This window comes from Microtus pennsylvanicus, chromosome 1 (genome assembly GCF_037038515.1).
Source record: "Microtus pennsylvanicus isolate mMicPen1 chromosome 1, mMicPen1.hap1, whole genome shotgun sequence".
Classification (NCBI taxonomy): Eukaryota; Metazoa; Chordata; class Mammalia; order Rodentia; family Cricetidae; genus Microtus; species Microtus pennsylvanicus.
The window spans coordinates 91,611,952-91,635,682 of NC_134579.1; the positions used below are offsets into that span (position 1 = coordinate 91,611,952).

At 46.0% G+C, this 23,731-nt stretch overlaps 1 protein-coding gene across 17 annotated transcripts in view; it reads right to left on the reverse strand.

Moving 5' to 3' along the window:
• The window catches only part of Trrap (transformation/transcription domain associated protein), a 103,082-nt gene that overhangs the window by 17,758 nt on the left and 61,593 nt on the right, over window positions 1–23,731 (reverse strand). For 11 of the 17 annotated variants that reach the window (XM_075973359.1, XM_075973331.1, XM_075973249.1 and 8 more), the window contains 14 exons: window positions 23,128–23,249; window positions 22,314–22,527; window positions 20,507–20,686; window positions 11,786–11,932; window positions 10,936–11,055; window positions 10,053–10,340; window positions 9,780–9,917; window positions 8,492–8,604; window positions 7,314–7,449; window positions 6,271–6,462; window positions 3,105–3,333; window positions 1,991–2,256; window positions 1,525–1,625; window positions 84–285 (listed from right to left, as the gene is read on the reverse strand). In XM_075973359.1, the coding sequence (XP_075829474.1) occupies window positions 84–285; window positions 1,525–1,625; window positions 1,991–2,256; window positions 3,105–3,333; window positions 6,271–6,462; window positions 7,314–7,449; window positions 8,492–8,604; window positions 9,780–9,917; window positions 10,053–10,340; window positions 10,936–11,055; window positions 11,786–11,932; window positions 20,507–20,686; window positions 22,314–22,527; window positions 23,128–23,249 (2,448 nt within the window). The remainder of the gene's footprint in view (window positions 1–83; window positions 286–1,524; window positions 1,626–1,990; window positions 2,257–3,104; window positions 3,334–6,270; window positions 6,463–7,313; window positions 7,450–8,491; window positions 8,605–9,779; window positions 9,918–10,052; window positions 10,341–10,935; window positions 11,056–11,785; window positions 11,933–20,506; window positions 20,687–22,313; window positions 22,528–23,127; window positions 23,250–23,731) is intronic. The other 6 variants (XM_075973367.1, XM_075973349.1, XM_075973377.1 and 3 more) reach the window with 1 other exon arrangement.

Genomic DNA, 23,731 nt, shown 5'->3' on the forward strand with positions numbered 1-23,731 from the left:
AAGCAGACCTCACTCAGATTTGGAGCTGGACCTTGACCCAAGCCCAAAGCTGCTTTGCGGCAAAGATCAATCTCCAGCCTCACCTTGGCCAAGTACTTCCTAGATTTGCTCTCGTTCTGGTGCCGGCAAGCATGAAGGTAGCAGGTGATGGCAGACACGCCCAGGTGCAGCTGCCGCTCCTTCACGAAGATGCTCTCCAGGTAGTCACCCCACATGGCCCACGCCTTCACCAGCACATCATGCATCTGCACTGCTGCTGAGAATGCTTTGTTGGCTTCCTCTGACCTGTGTGGAACCCAAAACACGCCACGTATGACAACACCGCTTCAGACACAGGATTTCAACCGAGAACGGCTCATACCTGTCACCCCAGCACTCAGGCAGCTGGGGCAGGCAGGAGGATCAAGGTCAAAGCTAGCCCAGAACGCACAGTAAGCTACGGGCCAGCCTAAGGAACACTGTCAGACACTATTTTATAAACCCACAATCAAGCAACCAAATTGAACACTAAGTCATATTTAACATATTCATGGAGCTGCTGTGGCCTTCCTTAAAGCAGCCACACTGATTCCCGGCAATGCCAAGCCCCCGGCCACCAGTCTGCTCTTCATCTTGGTGGAATGATATACTTGACACACTTCTTCATCCTACGAGCCTTCCAGTCAGATGTCACCTAGTGCAGCACAGTGCTTCTGAGGCACCCACACAGAACCACTGGATGTGCAGAGAAGGCTGTTCACTTAACACTGATGCTGTTCTACACTGGCTGTAGTGACTAGTGCTGATAGACACTCTGGAACAAGCACTGCTTTGCTTAGGGAACCTCTGGGGCCTAGGGCAACTTAATTTAGTCTTAATGTTTTCTGTGAAACTGCCACTCGTCAATTTACTCCACAACAGTGATATAAGATACCATATTCCTACCACACTACTGATGTGTAGGACAAACCAGAAAAACATAGGCCTAAAGGCTCATTTTCCAAACCAAACTAGAAGCCAATTCCAAAAGCACAGGAAAGGCAATGACCAAGTAGGAGTTGCCTAGCAAGACATGGTGGGGTTCTATACAACTTTCTGCTCCAAACTGGATCCCAGATGGATCTGGTCCACAGTCGGAGCTGGCAGTGGCTCTACAATAAAAACCACTCTCCTATTGGGCAGGGAATTAGGAGGCTCAACAGGATGACTGAGCTGAGGAGCTTGGATCCTGACTGGGTAGTGCACAGCAAGACCAGCTGAAACAACAGAAGCCCACACCACATCAAAAGAAACCACTGTACTCCCAACAGAGCCTAAGGAACCAGGTGAGGAGCCCTTGTCACCACCGGGTCTGTCACTTTTCTCTAAGACGCCATGTGGGGCTACACGGCTCTGCTGTGAGCTCTTCTCGGCAGAGGGTGCCGTGCACAGAGCTTCTCACTAACACCATGAAAACCATGCAATTCAGCTCCAGTGCTCACACTGGCTTCACGTTCCTAAGGAAGAGCTTGAGACCCTGCCACCCGGTCCACACAGTCTGCATACTTGTTTATCTGAGCCAGGAACATTCCCTTCAGAGCGTAGAACTCAGCTGTCATCTCCTTCGTGAAGTATTTCAGGTTTGTGGACTCAATAACTTCAAGGCCCTGTTCGGGAATGGAGAGAGGGAAAAGTCTCTTGGAATTTCTAGACAATTCATCAAGTACTTACAAAGCCCATCTTTCTGAAGCACCATGTCCAGACAGACTTGCTGTCTCTTTCACTTGGTTCTTGGGGCACAGGAGGGCCAGGACTGACCTTAACTCCTCCTTTCTAGCGCTTTTTCTTCCTCAAACCCATCACTAAGCGCATGGCAGAACAGACCACAGATGCAGTTTTAACATTGAATTCTTTCCTTTCATTCCTTCTTTTGGACAGTTCCCACTGCCAAGCTGTGTTGGGAACATTCTCATCTTCCTTCCTCTCTGCCTGGCCTAGGAGCCCCGACAAGGTCACCTCTCCAGGACCCTACCTGCATGCACTCATTCTTGCCCATCACTCCTGCCAGCTGGAGGTAGCATTTCACTTGCTGTCGAATCTTCTGGAAGCAATCCACGATGGGAACAGTAGGGATGGTATGAATACGGCTCAATATATCCAGTGCCACATTAACTAGACCTTGCTTCCGGGCAATTTTCCCGTACTGGATGATGGCTGAGGCTGAAGCATGGACTCCAAGCATGGCATTATTGGAGCTTGGGTCGTGGTGAGAGCTATTTTCATACGCAGTCACAATAGCTAAAGAACAAAGGAATTAGCTGTCAGGTGTGCCACATGCTTCTCTAAGCGTGTAACAATCAGGCTTAAAGAAAAATGAAGAAGACACATAACATGGCTCATGAAAACAGGATACACCCTTATTGCTTTCCCGGGAATCCTGTGACACAGATTAGAGCCAGGATGGGGCTCAGTTGGCAGGATACTTGCCTAACATCCACGAAGCCCTGGGTTTGTTCCCTACCACAAAAATGGGGCATGATGAAGCAAGCTTGTAGCCCCAGCCCCAGGAGGCTGAGGAAGAAAGATCAGAAGTTCAAGGTTATCCTCAGCCCTCAAGCTAAAAGAGGCCAGTTTGGGGTAGATGAGATCCTGTCTCAAAGGGGGAAAAAGGGAAATCTAGAGTAAGTTTGTCTATCTTCCCTGAGAAGGTCATGGAGTCACAAGGTGGGTTCTCAATATAACGATGCCTGGTGGGTTTAGGGCAGGAAAAACAGGAATGGACACAAAGCCAGCTGAGAAGAGGTGCTTCTAGGCAGGGCTTTGAGACAGAGTATGCCACCACTCACTCGCCATGGCCTGCACTGAGGTCCAGCAGGAATTCCCTGCTAAGTAGGTAGATTGCATGACCCGCACCCGAGGTCCAGCAGGACTTCCCTGCTAAGTGGGTAGAATGCAGGACATGAAATCCTCCCACTGCTTCCCAGCTTCCCCACTCCCTCACCATCACCACCGCTACCTCTTACATCTACCCCAGAACACAAAATCTGGGGGAAAAAAAAAACAAAAAAACCAAACCAAACCAAAAAAAAAAAAAAAAAACAAAACGAAGACATGAAACCAGCACAGCGGGGCGTCTGGAAAATTACATGATGAATGCATGCCGGACCAGGTCGGTTTACCCTGGTAATGGTGCTGCCGCCACATGAAGACGCTGCTCCAGTGGGACAAGTCGTCAGACACGATAGGCAGCCGGTTCCTCCAGGTCTTCACCACCGTCTTCATGTCATGGAGGCTGTTGTTCCTGCCCAGGTTGGTGGGCTGCAGGCCCGCATTTATCTGTGCAGCTTCCTGAAGCTCAATGATCTGCTGGGCAGCCTGAGGGGAGCATGGAGAAATTCCACAGCTGGGTTGGGAGCTCAGCAGGTAAGGGTGCTTGCTGCCAAGCCTGACCACCTGAGTCAACTTGAGTCGGATGGAGTTTGGTCCCCAGAACCCATGTGATGGAAGGAGAAAACGGATTCTGAAAAGCTGTCCTCTAACCTCTGCACCTGGGCTAGAATGCATACACAAATACAAAACCAAACAGCCCAGGCTGACCACGACAGTGCACACCTTTAATCCCAACGCTCAGAGGCAAAGACAGCTGGATCTCTGAGTTTGAGGCCAGCCTGGTCTTCAGAACAAGTTTTAGTACAGTCAGGGGTACACAGAAAAAACCTTACTCAAAAAAAAACCCAAAACAATAACAACAAGAAAAAAAACCCAACAAAACAGCCCAAATCACTGAAGGGCTCCCTGGAAGTATTCTTATGGGTGTTGCCAGGGTTTTCTCTAAAATTTCTTAGTTAGGAGGCTTGTATGCAGAGATGGCTCGGTGGTAAAGGTACTGACTTCCAGAATGAGGACCTGAACTGATCTGAGACATAGAGGAAGAAGAGAACCAAATGTCCCAAGATGTCCTCTGACTTTGACACACCACACACACACACAAACAAAAACATTGGATGTGGTGATGAGCATTCAGAAAAAAGGAACAAATGGATCTCTATGTATGAGTTTGAGACTAGCCTGAGTTCTAGGCCAACCAAGGCTACCTAGTGAAACCCTGTCTCAGAAAACAAAACCACCCAGCAGGTGGCACATGCCTTTTATCCCAGCACTCAGATCTCTGAGTTCATGGCCAGCCTGATCTATAGAAGGAATTCCAGGACAGTCAGGCTATGCAGAGAAACCTTGCTCTTGTACACTGTAGATTTGTCACTCATATTGGTTTAATAAAATGTGGACTGGCCAGTAGCCAGGCAGAAAGTATGGGCAGGGTGACCAGACTAGGAGAATTCTAGGAAGAGGAAAGGCAGAGACACAGTTGTCAGCCAGATGTAGAGGAAGCAAGATCAGAATGTTTTACTGAGAAAAAGTATCAAGTCACATGGCTAAATCTACATAAGAATTATGGGTTAAGATCTAAGAGCTAGTTAGTAATAAGCCTGAGCTAATAGGCCAAACAAACAGTTTATAATTTAATATGTCTCTGTGTGTTCCTTTGGGACTGAACAGCTGCAGGACCAGGCAAGACAGAAACTTCTGTCTACAAACCCCTGTCTTGAAAAACAAATACAACAACAAAAAGACTTCTTAGTAGTGTGAAGGCAGCTATCACTTGGGTTGGATCCCTTAGAACTGATAGTCCAGATGGTTGTAAAGCACTGGGAACCTGAACCTGGGTCTTCTGAAATAGCCCTCAGTGCTCTTAACCATCTCTCCAGCCCTAATAATCATCTTTAAATGCAGTAGTAGGACCCACTGACGACTGGCAAACACTGCATTACAAACCATTAGCAAAGCAGTTTGAAATGAGACTGCTTTTCATTCACTTTCCAAGACACTCAGACATCAGGATCATGAGACAAACTGCATTCTATACTTCATGCTTTAAATAAATAATTGCACAAAATAATTTCATGTTTTCACAAGTAACTGTTACTCATGGTTGGTACTTTTATTGAAAACTCAGAAATGCAGCCATTAACTGTTTTTATGCAAAGACAACTTTCAGCAGTCACGAGAGGGGGTTGCTTGCCTAGCATGAAGGCCCTTGGTTTAAGGTTTATTACCACCACCCCCTATCCCCAAGAAAACTCTGGAAATCCAACGCTTCACAGCAGCAGCGACTCTCTCCTACACTCTAGAGTAAGGGACTGCTGGTAACTAAAAGCTTCATAATATTCAGTAACCTAGACCTGTACACTCACTCATGTGCAGAGTAACTGTCATTTTAGGGCGTTCTTTCTGAAACAGAGGTAAGCAGAGGTAAGAGCACATAGAGAAGACTGGAACAGCAACAAGGCACTGTTCACTAAAGCTGTGGCTCCTGAAGAGACAATCTCAGACAGGAAGTCGCTATGTTTAGAGAAGCTGCAGTGCTCTGCCCCGAGTTCCTGCCCCCAGAACTTACTGGGATTTAACCTCTTAAACCAACTATGGTGTTTTAAGAGATGCCCAGGATTGGATTATGAGACCCCAGATGAAATACTATCATCTCTGTAACACGTTCTGATGTCCCCACTGTTCTTCCCAGAAAGAAGCCTGTCACAAAACGTGGGCCTCTGATCTTTTACCTCTAGAAACTGACCCCAAATGGACTGTCTGGGATGGTTCATATATAGCCCATACTGTGCTAATTATAACACAAAACAGATCGATATCCATACCATGACAAATCTAACATACTGGTTTAGTCTCAAAAGTACTCTTTCATAAGCAGGAGAGATGGTTCAGAGCACTGGCTGCTCCTCCAATGTCCCTGAGTTCAATTCCCAGCAACCACATGATGGCTCACAACCATCTGTAATGAGATCTGGTGCCCTCTTTTGTCATGCAGGCATGTATGTAAAAGGAGCACTCATATACATAAATAAATACATCTTTTAAAAAAGTACTCTTTCACAAATCACCAGAAACATTATTACTGAAGCCTAAGGAAGATATCGGGGCACAAGTCATTTCAGCTTTTCAAGGCTGGATGGTACCTGTCAGAATAGTAGCTTCACACTGTTATGTGCCCAAAACATCGCCCAGATGGTAAAATCACAATCCCTTCCTTGTAAGAATGTCTCAGATCCTCGGCTCCAAATTGAAAAGCCACACTGTGTTCCCCTGATGTTCTGACTCTGGCCTTCGTTTCCTGATGATGAATGAATTCCCAGGGGGAAAGGATGAAACCAGGAGAAAAAGTTTTCTTTATTGCTTGGCTCATCTATGGACCTCAGCTTCCCTGCAGCGCTAAGGACTCTAGGAGGGGGCAATACCCACCTGCAGAAGAGGTGTGTGCACGTGGGACACCACATGGGGCAGCCGCCGCCACTCACGGATGGCCAGGCTGCTGGCCATTTCCACCAGGCGTTCTATGAAACTGAGCTGCTGCTCCTCGGGGTGGCAGATGGCCAGGTATCCTCGGTACATGTTCACCTTCCACGCCATCTCCTTCGGACAGCTGACCTCCACCTGGAGTGAGGGGCGGCAACCAAGGTGGGGATGATGCTCTCCAACTCTGGCCAATTACACAAAGCCACACACAGAAGTCTGGCCCTAAAGTAAAAACTGACTTTCAATAGAGAAGCCAGGCATTTACACTGCTCTTCTGAGATCCTCTCCTCAACTTGGGTGAGCAGCCAATCTCCTGGGTTGCAGAGTGCACCACAAAGGCTCCCAGGGAGAAGACAGAGACTACACTCCTGTCATGGTGCCATATGCACAGACCAATAAACACCTCACTCCCACTGTACACCACACCATCATGCCCAACACACTTCAGAACAAGAGCCTGTCCCTATCAGCGGCTTTTCAGATAACAGTAAACACATCAGCCTAGGCTGCTCCGGCTCCAATCTTCTGTTAGCCCTGATGATTCTTCCGACAAAAATACACCAACACTTTCAACTTAATTATTCCAAACTGCTTCACAATGTTATTTTGGTTCTCAAAGGTTAAGGTCTCTACACCCAATCCTCATTTGTACGTAAAACTGAACGACAGAGGATGGAGACAGCTTAGCAGATCTAGAATACCTGTTGCTCTTGCAGAGCACCTGAGTCTGGTATGAACATTCACAACAGACAGTTTACAACCGTCAGTACACCCCTAACTCCAGCCCCAGGAGATCTAACGCCCTCTTCTGGTCTCTACAGGTACTGTGTGTGCGCGCGCGCGCACGCGCGTGCACACACACACACACACACACACAAAATGCTCAATTAATACCAAACTTACTCAGATCTAGGCAAGATTTCTGTGACAGAAAGACAGGCAACGTAGGCAACGTGGTCCTTGCTAACAGCACATGACAAGGGTCTTACCTGCACCAGTGCCTCCTTCATGGCAGTCCAGTTGGAGACCCTCCATGCACATTCCAGGACCAGGTAGGGATTTATGTGGCCTTTGGACTGGCCAAACTCAGTCAAGGCTTCCCACTGGTTCAGCTCCTTGGAGCACCTAGGAGACCAGGGTCAAAGCAGCTCAGTCTGGACAATACACTGACAGACTTGGAAAGGCAAAGGGTTTGAAGGCAGCATCACTACAGAGGAGAAGAGGGCTGGAGTACAGACTGCTGTGGGACGATATTCCCACTTGCCCTCAGGAGACCTGCCTGTCCTATGACCACACGGCCCCTGAGGGAAGGCAGCGATGACTGGTTCCTAGCTAGTACATTTAATTATACATGACATTAGTTTCTCAGATTCTGTAGCAAGCAACCCTTTTGAGAAAACTCAGGATGAACTGACAGACACGTTCCCTTGCTTCTTTAATTCATTCATTAAGACTGTCCCCTGACAGGGTCTTTCTATACAGCCCACACTGGCCTCAAACTCAGAGCTTTGCCTGCCTCTGCTTCTACTGTGTTGGGATTAAGGGTGTGTGCCACCATGCCCAGTCCATCCATACACTTCTATACCAGGGGATTCATATGGAGTCACATAACTGAATCCTGGGTGGCCAGGTAGTTAGTGATACTAACTGGGCTCTAGACATACAAGCACACAGTAGCCTAAAATCAAACACGTAATGAACCTGAGACGCTTATGGAAATATCCAGCATGTTGAACTATGTAACTACTACAGCTTTGAGCCCCCTTCATGATGCCTATGACCGCATGCCATGAGATGCCAGTGAGTGCTGCTAGAAACACCTTAGCTCAGGTTCCAGACAAACAGCTGTATGCTGTGACTACAGTGCTTTATTGTGCTTACAGTTTTCTGGCCTAACAACAAAAAACAAAGACTGTAGTGTTTCTCTGCCATTATTCCTTGGCACACACATATCGAATCTCTGTATCTCTGGACTGGACTGTGTCAGAAATCTGTTGTTTGCTGGGCTGGCAAGATATCTCCGTGGGTAAAGCTGCTTGCCACCAAGCCTGAGGTACTTAGAGGAACACTGTGGAAGGAGAGGATGAAGGCCATAGCTGCCCTCTGAGCGCCATACGTGCGCCCTGGCATGCGTGTATTCCACACATACAAGGCCTGCTCCGCTCACCTAATCCAGTGGTCCTCCCACAGCTGGTACTCAGGGAAAATGGCAGGGGAGGCATTACTCCGCTCATGTTCCTTTTTGGCTTTGTCCATTGCCTTTTCGTAGGATTCTTGGGCCTAAAAAAGTAACAGTGCAATTAGACTACTGAGGAGAAAGTGTTTTCCTCATCTGATGGAGGAGGGTCTATTTGTTACTTTCATTGGTTAATAAAGAAACTGCCTTGGCCCTGATAGGACAAAAAGTTAGGTAGGCGGAGTAGACAGAACAGAATGCTGGGAGAAAGAAGCAAATTCAAACAGACGCCATGCCTCTCCTCTCTGAGACGAAAGCAGGTTAAGCTCTTTCCTGGTAAGCTACCACCTCATGGTGCTACACAAGATGAATAGAAATGGGCTAATCAAGATGTGAGAGTTAGCCAATAAAAGGCTGAAATTAATGGGCCAAGCAGTGTTTAAAAGAATACAGTTTCCATGTAATTATTTTGGGTAAGGCTAGCCGGTGGCCGGGAGCTGGGAGGCGGGAAGTGGCCCGCCATTCCCACCACAACACTCGTCTTCTTAACTTGGGCAAGCTGGACAGGAACTGAGAAACCAACTACAGCCTTCCAGTCCACGGCTACCTGATGCCCACAGCTCACCTACTAAGAGACAGAAAGGACAGCCCTCACAGAGGTGCCAGAGAAGGCCACTGGGCACACAAATGTGTTCTGTTCTGGGCCTCAGCATCCTACATGGGGCCGAGATTCACTCTGAAGTCAGTGCTGTGCTACACAGGAAGCATGAGGCCGAGGACTGAGTGCATCGACCCACTATTTCCAGCAGAGTCAGGGACAGACAGCCTCCAAGCACCTGTGCTAGCTTCTGACACCAGAAGACCGAGGTAAAGACGGCTCAGCAGGTAAAGGCTTACAGACCCGAGTCTGAGCCCGAGAGCCCAGGTAAAGGCAGAAGGAGAGAACGGACTACACAAGGCTGTCCATGTGTCACAGACACATGTGCTCATATGTGTGAACATACAGGCACATACCATTTAAAAGTTTAAACTATGTAAGGCAAGCACCAAGGCTTCCGAGGCTTGGAAAGGTCTTCATGAGCAGATAATGCAGTATGGCTGGGGTAGAGGAGGCTTACTGAAGTTGTGGGTTCCATTCTCAGTACTTCAACAAACAACAACAACAACAACACTCAATGAAAAGTATAATCTCCCCAAGTGTGAACGTACTGTAACTTAAGCACGTTACAGTAAGGAAGACCAGCAGTGAAATCCACCAGGCATCACCCAAAGCCATCACCTGCTCAAAGAAGCCGTGCTGCTCATAAGCAATGGCGGTTGCCGTCTCTGAGAACTTGCAGCGCTTCTGCCACAGGCCGGCCCACATGTCTTCCTCTTGTAACAGGGAGTACAGCTCAGCAAGGGAATCCAGTATCTCCTAAAGGCAATCACTGGTTCTGAGTGCTTGGGTCAAACACAGACTTCTAGTCAACAAAGGAACTCTCCGGGAGCACACCTGTGAACCTCCGGGGAGAGGTACTTACTGAGAGTCACCGAAGGGATGAGGACTCACCTGCTGAGGTGGCGTTATGCTCTCCTGCTCGTAAAACTCGGCTGTTTGCTTCGGTTTGATCGGCAGACTCAGCCCCTTCTCAAAGGCCTGGTGCTCCAGCATCAATGTTGAACGGAACCAGAGGTTGTGAGTCTTCCCCAGATACTTCAGCACGCAGGGTCGCATGGGAATTGGGGGGACACACTGGGACATGGCTTCCACAAAGCAGTTTAATGCACTGGGCTGACAATCACGCTGCACCTGGTGACTGCCACTGCACAGGAATGGGCTGATCTCTCCTGCCAGTGCCTAGAATCAAGAGTGAGCCATTTCAGGTCTTCATCCGAAAACCGAAAAGCCTGGACCAGGTGTGCCGCTGTACACGGCAATCCAGGACTGACTGGAGAGGTCAAGTCAGGAGGATGGCTAGTATAGGCCAGCCTGGGCTATGAGGGGATCTTGTGGCTAAACTGAGATATATACTGAGAGTCTCTCTCTCTCTCTCTCTCTCTCTCTCTCTCTCTCTCACACACACACACACACACACACACACACACACACACCTGGCCCCTCTCCCTCATCACTTGTAGCACTATGATAACTGGTCCTTGGGTGAGAGTCAGTAGTTTTATCATACTCTGGAACCCAGAATGGTGTTCATTTAGGATTATCTATCAAAAGCTAAAACTACATTCTTTTTTTTTTTGTTTTTTTGTTTTCTGAGACAGGGTTTCTCTGTGGTTTTGGAGCCAGTCCTGGAACTAGTGCTTGTAGACCAGGCTGGTCTCGAACTCACAGAGATCCGCCTGCCTCTGCCTCCCAAGTGCTGGGATTAAAGGCGTGCGCCACCACCGCTTGGCTTAAAACTACATTCTTGCAGCAATGATTTTCAGACGTGACTCACATGCTGCTGTCTGTCGGAGAGGATTTTCCACAGCCTTGGGAAGAGCTGGACCCAGGTCTTCTCGGCCAGCGTCGTAGAAATGTGGCACAGCTGGACAAAGGCACTGAGCAGCGCCCCCGTCTGTGGGCAGAAGAGGATGGCTCAGGTGAGTCATATGCCTTTTGCATCCCTGTCAAAGGGACACCGAGGCTGCAGCCGAGTCAGCCCCCTGAGCCTGGGGACAGGCCCACAGCCCTCCTTTCTAGCATTAATGGCAGATGAAGGGCAGCGCATGGTGCGTCACCTATATCCATGCGGACACTGGAAGGCCAGGCTGCTTACCAAGAAAATGTAATATAGAAATTACTGGCAACTAATTGGTTTTCCTTCCTACTAGTCCTGATATAAACAGCACCACTGATTTTACTTCTCAAAAGTGACTGTGTGCACAAAACCTTGGTCACAGAGTCAAAATACAGTAATGCCACCCACAGCGGGCACATGGGGAAGCTCTTTCCCATACATCCAGCCCGCCTTCACACTTTCCCAAGTCTCCTGATTTGAGGTGCTTGAGTAAGAACCGAGAGTCACTGCTCATTACAGAAGGCACTAAATGATTTCACCGTTCCCACAGGGCACTAAGTGGCAGAGAAACCAATGCCTATTTTTTCCCCATAAAATCTTCTATCTGCTTCCTTGGTTATATTAAACGTCGAATCCAAACTCTCCCAGAATTACAATAGTTTTAACTGGGGTAGGAAGAAAAACTCAAGGGAAACTGGTGAGAGAAAAATTAATACTGGTGGGGAAAGACCCTGTTCTGAAATAAGATGGAGGCAGAAGATATTCACTCCCAAACTTGCCCACAGACCTTCACTTCCCGGAGAGTATCGAGAAACTTGTCGTGTCTGTTGGTGAGCATGTGCAGCTGGTTCCCGATGTCCTTCTCAGAAAGCTCTTTGGTTTTGGGTGTGCTGGTCTGGTCGCCAGGAGCCAGCTCAATATCTATCTCTACGTCCTAAACAAGACAAGGGAATGCAGGAGATCAAGGAGTTCACAAGAACCCAACAAACACAGCTCTTATCAACCACTGACCACTTTAAAAAAGATTTTAATTCTGTGTACATCAAGTGTCTGTAGGGAGTGTGGACGTGAGCACAGATGTCCATGGGGGCCAGAAGAGGGCGTCAGGTCCCCCAGAGCTGGAGAACCAGACGGCCGTGAGCCACCCACTGTTGCTGGGACCTGATCTCCTCTGAGAGGGCAGCAGGTGCTTTAAGCACTGAGCCAGGTATCCACACCTCCCTTTAGTTTTCTAGAAGCTTTTCCTAGAGTATAGGCTGAGCAGCTCTAATCGGAGAGCCACCAAAAGTAAAAGGCTTCAAATGTGAAACAAACACCCACATGATGCTCAAATTTTAGGGTTTTATAGCATTTCAGACTTCAAAATTTGGGTTCTCAGATGGTTAAAAAATGAACTTTCAGCTTCCTTTTGTCCCCGGCTCATTGGGCTACCAGGCATCCCTGTTTAGGTGCTGAGGAGTTCCATCGGTAAGGGTGAGTGTGTTCTATCCAGGGGGGAATTATCCCGGAAGAAAGCACAAACCCCCTTCCCCCAGCTCCTGCTGCAGGGTTGTCTTTCTTACACACAAACCAGCCCCCCATTCCCCCCAAGCCTGCCCTGCTGTCTGCTAGGTCCTTTGTTCAAGAACAGTTTTCCGCTCCTACACTAAGACTACCCACCCAGAGCAGTGAGTGCCTGCATACTGGGCAGGCCTCAAGATCCCCCCCCCCCCCCTGAAAGGGAGCACGCACACCTTCAGCTTGTGCTGCAGGGTCTCCTGTGCTCTACTGGACCCCGCCCTGCCTGCCACATTCTTCCTTTTGTCCCCGGATCATCAGGCTACCAGGCGGCCCTGTTTAGGTGCTGAGGAGTTCCATCTGGACCAGTGAGTGTGTGCTATCCAGGGGCGGATTGTCCCGGAAGAGAGCACAAATCCCCCTCCCCCAGCTCCTTCTGCAGGGCTGTCTTCCCTACACACGACCCCACCCCCGAGCCTGCGTTGTTTGCAAGGTCCTTTGCTCAGGAACAGTTTCCTGCTCCTACACTAAGGCTACCCACCCAGAGCGGTGAGTGCCTGCCTATCGGTCAGGCCTCAAGGACCCCTGAAAGGGATCGCGGGGACCTTCAGCTTGCACGACAGGGTCTCCTGTGTTCTACTTGACCCCGCCCTGCCCCCCAAGTTCGCCCTTTTGTCCGCAGGTCATTGGACTGACTACCAGGCGCCCATGTTTCAGTGCTGAGGAGTTCCATCTGGATGGAAACGGTTCCTGCTTCTACACTGAAGAGATACAACCAGAGAGTCAGTCACAGCAAAGGCTGGACCAAGACACCAGGCCTCTCCTGGCTCCATTTGAAGGAAGAGATGGGAAGGCGCCAATGCAAGAATTCCTCTAACAACCTGAAAGGCAACATGACATCACCAGAATCCAGGGATCCCGAAATAAGAAGAATTGTACACCCTACTCCAGAAGAATTAGAAGAAATAGACTCAAAAGTGAATTATATGAAAATAATAGAGGACCTTAAACAGGAGGTGAAAAATTAGAGATTATAAACAAAAAGGTAGAGGAAATTAATAAATCGCTCAAAGATACCCAAGAAAACCAAGAGAAACAAGAAAAAGCAATCAAACAGGTAAAGGAAGCGGTTCAAGACTTGAAGAATGAAATGGAAGTAATGAAGAAAACACAAACCGAGGGAAGGATGGAGATGGAAAATCTGGGTAAACGAACAGGAACTACAGAGACAAGTACTACCAACAGATTACAAGAGATAGAAGAAAGAATCTCGGACACTGAAGATACCATAGAGAAAATAAACACACTGATCAAAGAAAACAGCAAAACCAACAAATTCTCATCACAAAACATTCAGGAAACCTGGGACACAATAAAAAGACCAAACCTAAGAATAATAGGGGTAGAAGAAGGAGAAGAAGTACAGCTCAACGATCCAGAAAATATATTTAATGAAATTATAGAAGAAAACTTCCCCAACATAAAGAAAGATATTCCTTTGAAGGTTCAAGAAGCATACAGAACACCGAATAGACTGAACCAAAAAAAAGAAAACCATCTCCTCGCCATATAATAACCAAAACACAAAATATACAGAATAAAGAAAGAATATTAAGAGCTGCAAAGGAAAAAGGTCAGGTTACTTATAAAGGTAAACCTATCAGACTTACACCTGACTTCTCTATGGAAACCATGAAAGCCAGAAGGTCCTGGATAGATGTACTGCAGAAACTAAAAGACCATGGATGCAAGCCCAGACTACTATACCCAGCCAAGCTTTCGTTCACTATAAATGGAGAAAACAAAATTTTCCAGGATAAAAACAAATTTAAACAATACGTAGCCACAAATCCAGCCTTACAGAAAGTAATAGAAGGAAAATCACAACCCAAGGAGTCCAACAATGCCCACAATAACTCAGATATCTAGTGACCCTTCATCAGCACAACTCGAAGAAGGGAAACACACAAACACTACCACCAAAAAAAAAAAAAAAAGAAGAAGAAAAAATGACCGGAGTTAACAACCACTGGTCATTAATATAACTTAATATCAATGGACTTAACTTACCTATAAAGAGGCACTGGCTAAGAGATTGGATAAAAAAAACAGGATCCAACATTCTGCTGTTTACAAGAAACACACCTCAACCACAAAGACAGACATCTACTCAGAGTAAAGAGCTGGGAAAAGGTTTATCAAGCAAATGGACCTAAGAAACAAGCAGGTGTGGCCATACTAATTTCTAACAAAGTTGACTTCAAACTAAAATCAATCAGAAGAAATGGAGACGGACATTTTTTACACATAACAGGAACAATTCATCAGGACAAAGTCTCAATCCTGAATATCTATGCCCCTAATATAAAGGCACCCACTTACGTAAAAGAAACATTACTAAAACTAAGGCAGTCATCAAACCACACATACTAGTAGTAGGAGATTTCAAACACTCCTCTCTCACCAATAGACAGGTCAATCAGACAGAAACCCAACACTAACAGAGAAATAAGAGGACTAAGGGAGGTAATGAATCAAATGGACTTAACAGACATCTATAGAACATTCCACCCAAATAGGAAAGAATATATCTTCTTCTATGCAGCTCATGGAACCTTCTCGAAAATTGACCACATACTAGGTAACAAAGCAAAGTTAAACAGTTACAAAAAAATATTAGTAACCACCTGTGTCTTATCGGATCACCATGGATTAAAGTTAGAATTCAACAACAATGCTACCCCCCCAGAAAGCCTACGAACTCATGGAAACTGGACAGTCAACTACTGAACCACACCTGGATCAAGGAAGAAATAAAGAAAGAAATTAAAGTCTTTCTTGAATTCAATGAAAATAAAGACTTAACATACTCAAACCTATGGGACACTATGAAAGCAGTGCTAAGAGGAAAGTTCATAGCACTAAGTGCCCACTTAAAGAAAACAGAGAAAGCTCACATTGGAGACCTAACAGCCCACCTGAAAGCTCTAGAAAAAAAAGAAGCAGACTCACCTAGGAGGAGTAGAAGACTGGAAATAATCAAACTGAGGGCTGAAATCAACAAAATAGAAACACAGAAAACAATCCAAAGAATCAATGAAACAAAAAGCTGGTTCTTGGAGAAAATCAACAAGATTGATAAACCCCTATCCAAACTAATCAAATGGCAGAGAGAGAATATGCAAATTAACACAAGATCAGAAATGAAAAGGGAGACAACCACAGACACAGAGGAAATTCAGAAAATCATTAGAGCTTACTACAAAAGCCTGTATGCCACAAAATTGGAAAATGTTAAAGAAATGGACACTTTTTTAGATAAGTACCATATACCAAGTTAGACCAGGACCAGGTGAACAATCTAAATAGACCAGTTAGTTGCGAAGAATTAGAAGTTGTTATAAAAAACCTCCCTACCAAAAAAAGCCCAGGTCCAGATGGTTTCAATGCGGAATTCTACCAGAACTTCCAAGAAGACCTAATACCTATACTCCTTAATGTATTTCACAATATAGAAACAGAAAAGTCATTGCCAAATTCCTTTTATGAAGCTACAGTTACCCTGATAGCAAAACCACACAAAGACTCAACCAAGAAAGAGAATTACAGGCCAATCTCACTCATGAACATCGATGCGAAAATCCTCAATAAAATACTGGCAAACCGAATCCAAGAACACATTAGAAAAATTATCCATTATGATCAAGTAGGCTTCATCCCAGGGATGCAGGATTGGTTCAACATACGAAAATCTATCAATGTGATCTATCATATAAATAAACTGAAAGAAAAAAACCATATAATCATTTCATTAGATGCTGAAAAAGCATTTGACAAAATTCAACATCCCTTTATGATAAAGGTCTTGGAGAGATTAGGGATACAAGGGTCATACCTAACTATAATAAAAGCTATTTATAGCAAGCCGGCAGCTAACATCAAATTAAATGGAGAGAAACTCAAAGCCATCCCACTAAAATCAGGAACACGACAAGGCTGTCCACTCTTGCCATACCTCTTCAATATAGTGCTTGATATATTGCAATAGCAATAAGACAACATAAGGGGATCAAAGGGATTTGAATTGGAAAGGAAGAAGTTAAACTTTCATTATTTGCAGATGATATGATAGTGTACATAAGCAACCCCAAAAACTCCAGCAAAGAACTCCTACAGCTGATAAACACCTTTAGTAATGTGGCAGAATACAAGATCAACTCCAAAAAATCAGTTGCCCTCCTATACACAAAGGAAAAGGAAGCAGAGAGGGAAATCAGAGAAGCATCACCTTTCACGATAGCCACAAATAGCATAAAATATCTTGGGGTAACTCTAACCAAGGAATTGAAAGATCTATTTGACAAGAACTATAAGTCTTTGAAGAAAGAAATTGAAGAGGGTACCAGAAAATGGAAGGATCTCCCTTGCTCTTGGTTTGGGAGGATCAACATAGTAAAAATGGCAATTCTACCAAAAGCAATCTATAGATTCAATGCAATTACCATCAAATTCCCATCAAAATTTTTCACAGACCTTGAGAGAACAATAATCAACTTTATATGGAAAAACAAAAAACCCAGGATAGCCAAAACAATATTATACAATAAAGGAACTTCTGGAGGCATTACCATCCCTGACTTCAAACTCTATTACAGAGCTTCAGTATTGAAAACAGCTTGGTATTGGCATAAAAACAGAAAAGTCGATCAATGGAATAGAGTAGAAGACCCGGATTTTAACCCACAAACCTATGAACACCTGATTTTTGATAAAGGAGCTAAAAGTATTCAACGGAAGAAAGAAAGCATCTTCAACAAATGGTGCTGGCAGAACTGGTTGTCAACCTGTAGAAGAATGAAAATAGATCCATATCTATCACCATGTACAAAACTCAAGTCCAAATGGATTAAAGACCTCAATATCAGGCTGAACAAACTGAACCTGATAGAAGAGAAAGTGGGAAGTACTCTACAACATATGGGCACAGGAGATCACTTCCTACGTATATCCTCAGGAGCACAGACATTAAGGGAAACATTGAATAAATGGGACCTCCTGAAACTGAGAAGCTTCTCTAAAGCAAAGGACACTGTCACTAAGACAAAAAGTCAACCTACTGACTGGGAGAAGATCGTCACCAACCCCGCAACAGACAAAGGTCTGATCTCCAAAATATATAAAGAACTCAAGAAACTAAACTTTAAAATGCTAATCAACCCAATTATAAAATGGGGCACTGAGCTGAACAGAGAATTCTCAACAGAAGAAGTTCAAATGGCCAAAAGACACTTAAGATCATGCTCTACCTCCTTAGCGATCAGGGAAATGCAAATCAAAACAACTTTGAGATATCATCTTACACCTGTCAGAATGACTAAAATAAAAAAAACACCAATGATAGCCTTTGCTGGAGAGGTTGTGGAGTAAGGGGCTCACTCACTCATCCATTGCTGGTGGGAATGCAAACTTGTGCAACCACTTTGGAAATCAGTGTGGTGATTTCTCAGGAAATTCGGGATCAACCTACCCCAAGATCCAGTAATACCACTCTTGGGAATATACCCAAGAGATGCCCTATCATATGGCAAAAGCATTTGTTCAACTATGTTCATAGCAGCATTATTTGTAATAGCCAGAACCTGGAAACAACCTAGATGCCCTTCAATGGAAGAATGGATGAAGAAAGTGTGGAATATATACATATTAGAGTACTATGCTGCGGTAAAAAACAATGACTTCGCGAATTTTGCATGCAAATGGATGGAAATGGAAAACACTATCCTGAGTGAGGTATCCCAGACCCAAAAAGAGGAACATGGGATGTACTCACTCATAATTGGTTTCTAGCCATAAGTAATATATCACATTGAGGATATAATTTGTGATCTGAGAGAAGCTAAATAAGAAGGTGAGCCCAAAGAAAAACATATAGTCATCCGCCTGGTTATGGGAAGTAGACAAGATTGTCGGGCAAAAACTGGGAACTTGGGGGTGAGGTGGCATGGGGCTATGGGGAAATGGGGTGAGAAACGTGAGAAGGGGAGGATAGGGGGAGCTTGGGGGAATGGGATGTTGGGATAAAGGAAGGGTGGGCACGGGAGCAGAGAAATATATAGCCTAATTAAGGGAGCCATCTTAGGGTTGGCAAGAGACTTGACTCTAGAGAGGCTCGCAGGTGTCCAGGGAGATGTCCCCAGATAGTACCTTGGGCAACTGAGGAGAGGGAACCTGAAATGACCCTATCCTAAAGCCATACTGATGAATAGCTTGCATATCACCTTAGAACCTTCATCTGGCAATGGATCGAGATAGAGACAGAGACCCAAATTGGAGCACCGGACTGAGCTCTTAAGAGCCAAATGAGGAGCAGAAAAAGGGAGAACATGAGCAAGGAAGTCAGGACCCACCCACTGTGACAGTGGAACTGATTTATTGGGAGCTCACCAAGGCCAGCGGTACTGGGACTGAATAAGCATGGGATGAAACCGAACTTTCTGAATATGGTGGACAGTGAAGGCTAATGAGAAGCCAAGGACAATGGCACTAGGTTTCGATCCTAATACATGAACTGGCTTTGTGGGAACCTAACCTGTTTAGAGGCTCACCCTCCTGGACCTGGATAGAAGGGGGAGGACCTTGGACTTCCCGCAGGGCAGGGAATCTGGACTGCTCTTCATTCTCAAGAGGGAGGGGGAATGGAGTGGGGGGAGGGGGAGAGGAGTGGGGGAGGGGGCGATGTGTGGGAGGAGGGGGAGGGAAATGGGAAATGGGGAGAAGGCAGAAATTTTTTTTTCAACTAAAAAAAATAAACAAAAAAGTAAACAAAAAATATTATTTTATAAAGAAAAAAATTGAACTTTCAAAATCCAGAAACACCCAAAATGTGCAATGCTTCTGTTCCTAAGCATTTCAGATGGAAGACATTTGCATACAGATGTGTTTCATTTCGGCATCCCCGTCACCATGGTACTCTGGCTCACGTTCACCCTGCACCCCACTGCATCTCTCTCTCACACAACTGTGGAAGGATGACCATATGCTTCTGTATCTGAGTTATAGGAAGCAAAATAAATAGCACAAACATCACTGGAATGAAAAAAGCATATCACTTGTTGGGATGCAGCACGGCTTGCCCAAAGCCTTGTTCAGTTGTGTTAATGTTGCTGGGGTCACTGCACAGGACAGACCTGGGTTAGTGCCTGCTATGTCACACACAAGAATGAACTTTCTGTCTCCAAGTTCTTAAGTCACAATCAACTAAGAAATCAGGAACTATCTCCCAAAGTCAAGAGGCCAGCTATACTATCCACTATATTGCCTTTGATGAGTCACCAAAGATAGTTACTGATGTCACTCCGATTACAGCAAGACCATATCGAATGACCTGATTAGCCATACTTCTTCCTTAACTGAATTGTGCTACGGATCAAACCCAGGCCTTCACTCCCTGATACGAAGAACTCTACCAACCAAGTACAATCCCAGCCCAACTTCCCCCTTAGAGCAAAGGAAACAAGTGTTCTCCCTTGTCACTGAAGGGTTTCTTCTAAAATCGACATCCCAACAGGCTGTGCTTCCCAAAGCCAGTGGCCTAGAGTGCTGGCATATGCAGTTCCATGAGAAGAATGAGAAGAATGGAGAACCCAAGAGCTGAGAAGACTATGGTACCAGCCTTGGCAGAAATGCTTTTCTTCAGACACTCTTTCAGCTCCATGTTGCCCATCTAGGACCAGGTGGCAATACACAAGGCTCCCAGAAGGAGGGCTTGGCACCGGGTTCCTACACGGTGGGTATCACTAAGACCAGCATCACAGCAGAGGTTTTTCAAAAACCAAATCAATTCCCCTGTTCCAAGTAGAACTGGCTCAGAATGACGCCAGCAAATAGGTATGCAACTAAGATCTTTTTAATGGCAAAAGTCTAAACTCAGGCTTTTGGGTAGAAACAAGCTCTTAATGCTCCTGCCAACTCAAAATGAGTGGTAACTCCATCCAGGCAGCCAGAGACTCACCTCCTCTTTAGACTCACTGCTCTCTCGTTCCCGAGGCTCCTGCTTGACATGTGTGACCATGGCAAAGGCAGCCCGGTCATGGCTGTCGGCCAGGTTGATGACATTGGTAATGGATGGAAGCATCGCTCCCTGGCAGCTGGTACCGATGGCCGTGCTCTTCTCACACACGGCCAGGAGGAGCTAGAGGATCAAGGGAAAGAAGACCATTTTAAAGCCAACGCCTGGCACTGGGAGTGTGTGAACACCTAGACATCAGAACAGACAGACAGACAGTGCAGGCCCACAACTCAGGTCACAGCACCTAACCCAGGTCAGCTGCAGGCCTGAACTTGCTTCTCAGGTGATCCTCCCCTCTGCCGCAGAGACCTCACCCAGGCAGAGCCCTCTGCTTCACTTCCTTCTGCCGTTCCTTCTCACTTCAGGCGGCACAGCCCCCAGTCCAGCCAGGGAGCCTCCTAGGCCATCTTCAGACCCCCTCTCTCAGAATCATCTCTCTGCACACAACCAGCCCTATGACTCTTTCTCTCTCCGAACCCCTCAAAGACTTCGTATAACTGCAGAGAACCAGCCCATACTCTTCGGGGACCGAGAGCACCTAAGATCTTCTGTGATGTGCTATCACCCTTGACTGCCTCTGTGGTCCCCTTGTGTTCTCAGCACTTCCTGAAGACATCTGCAGTGTAGCAACCCCTGCAGATCACTACAGGGCCGCTGCTTATGCTGCCCTAGGCACTGAGAAAGCCATCAATTCTTCATAAACAGGACCCATGGCAACCAGCTGTCACTGAGGTCCATCCAGAACAGGTCCCTTCAATTCATTGAAAGATGAATTTAAGAACTGTTTGCTGCAGCTGTCTCCGAAGGGAAAGCTGGTCTTACTCTCTCTAGATGGTGTGAGTCTGCTAAGCACTAGTAACCCGACAAACCAGAGGCCTATGCCTGAAACCTTTGAACAAGAGTGGCCCAGGAGTTCCCTGCGATCCTCACGGCAGACTTCCCTCCTAGGGAAAGAGCAAGCCCTCTGCAGGCTCGACTTCACAGACTGCACATGCCTGCCTGCTGCTGCCCCAGGCCCAAATCCTCACACCAAGGAACCCAAAGCAACAGCGCTGGCAAGCTGCCCACGCTGTTTGTGACTGAGGTGATGACAACAACATCCACTCAACTTTTGAGACAGATGAAATTTAAAGATGTTTCTAAGTGAAGATGAAGGAATATCTGCCCACTAAAGTTTCTTCTGGCTTTCTGATATGAGTTCACAGTAAGATGAGAAATGTTGTCTTAAGTCCCTACTTCTAATTATCAGCAAGGCCTGTTTGTCTCCCCTGCAGTGGGACAAGAACAGGTGCATGATGGGATACCTCTATACCTCCTTATATTGTAGGACGCAGTGATTTGATGAGAACGGTCCCCATAGGCTCACATGTTAGAATGCTGGGTCCCCAGTTAGTGGAACTGTTTGGGAAGGATTAGGAGGTGTGGCCTTGTTGGAGGAGGTGTGTCACTAGAAATGGGCTTTCAGGTTTTCAAAGACTTTTGCCATTCCCAGTGTGCTCTAAGCCTTGTGGCTTGAAGTCTGTGAGCTCTCAGCTGTTCCTGCTGTAATGCCTTAGCTATACCTTGTGGACTGTAACCCTCTGGACCATACGCCCAATTAAATGCTTTCTTTCATAAGTTGCCATGGTCATGGTGCTTTCACACAGCAACAGAAAAGTGACCAATTCACAGGATAACCTGCTGCCTTCTATGTCCCCTCAGAAAACCCCCAGGCTCTCTCAGCCACAGAAGTTGAGTTTATCCACTCTACCTCAATGCACTGCTTGATCCAGAAATGGCTTCCCATGGCTTCCCAATTCTGGGAACAGGTGATATACAGCAGGCGCTCATAGACACGGCGTTTCATAGAGTTGTCAAAAACCTCGAAAAACTTGGCCCTGATCAATGGCTGGGCACAACGAAGCCCAGACAGAAAGGCGGGCTCAAGCTTTGCAGTCAGCTCACTGCCAGAAAGTGCCTCATCCCTGCAATGACAGGAGGTAAGAGAAGACGTAAGAGCCAGGGGATCACCCAGATCAGTGTTCACGACGATGTACACCAGCTCCCCCAAACCAACTCCGCTGGAACACCAGGGTGTGTTTCCACCATGAAGGTTTGAGCAACACTTCTGCAAGGGCTCAGAAATGCTAGCAAGAGTGCTGCTGAGATGGGTCAGTTAAATCATTAGCTGTACTTCCTGGAGTCAGGCTCGAGTCCCAGAACCCACATGGCTGCCTACAGCCCTTTGTAACTCCAGTTTCAGTAGATCTGATGCCCTCTTTTGGCCTCCAGGGATACTGCATATATATATACATATATATATATATATATGTATATATATATATATACACACACACACATATATATATATGTATATATATATACACACACATACATCCAGGCAAACACCCACATATACAAAATAAATCTTTTTAAAAAAGACAAAGAAATGCCATTAAGGTATGTCACCCTAATATCAAAGTGAATACTCAATTTAGACACAAGTACAAGATTGAAGTCATATTGCACTGCCGAGTGTAAGACCACACTATGAACCCACAGGCAATGTAACCAGTGCTGATTACCTGTAAACATAGTTAACAAGGTCCAAAAACTGGGCATTTAGTTCAAGGTCTTCTGGGAAGCGTTTCTCTATGTAAGTCATCATTTTCACGAGCAAGATCGACTTCTCCCGGAGTGTAGGTGTCTACAAAATCGGTTTCCCCAAAGAAAGTGCATATTACCTCTACTTGAAAAACCACAGATCCAAAAGCATTTCACAGCCACCTTTCCAACTCTCCATGCTCCCATTATTTTAACAATAACATTATTATTTACTGCAATCAAGCCAGTTCATTTTTAAAGAAAGAAAAAAAAATCAAAGGTGGTTGTGATTATTCTTGGGTACTCAAAAAGTCAAGACACAGCAATAAGCATCTTCCCCACCACGACTCACTTTGGAAACGAGTCAGAAGCTGCCAAACCCCCTCCTTCATGGCAGTCTCTCACCAGCAACAGCATTCCACAGCTCATCTCCACCCCATTAAAGACTAAACTCACAAATAAGATCCACACAGCGTTTTAACAAAAGAAAAGCCACCGTGAAGAGCAGCTGGTCAGTCTATCTGCTTGGCCCGCTCAGGGAACTCCTGATCAAGCTAAGCTATGGTGGGAACAATCCATCATTGC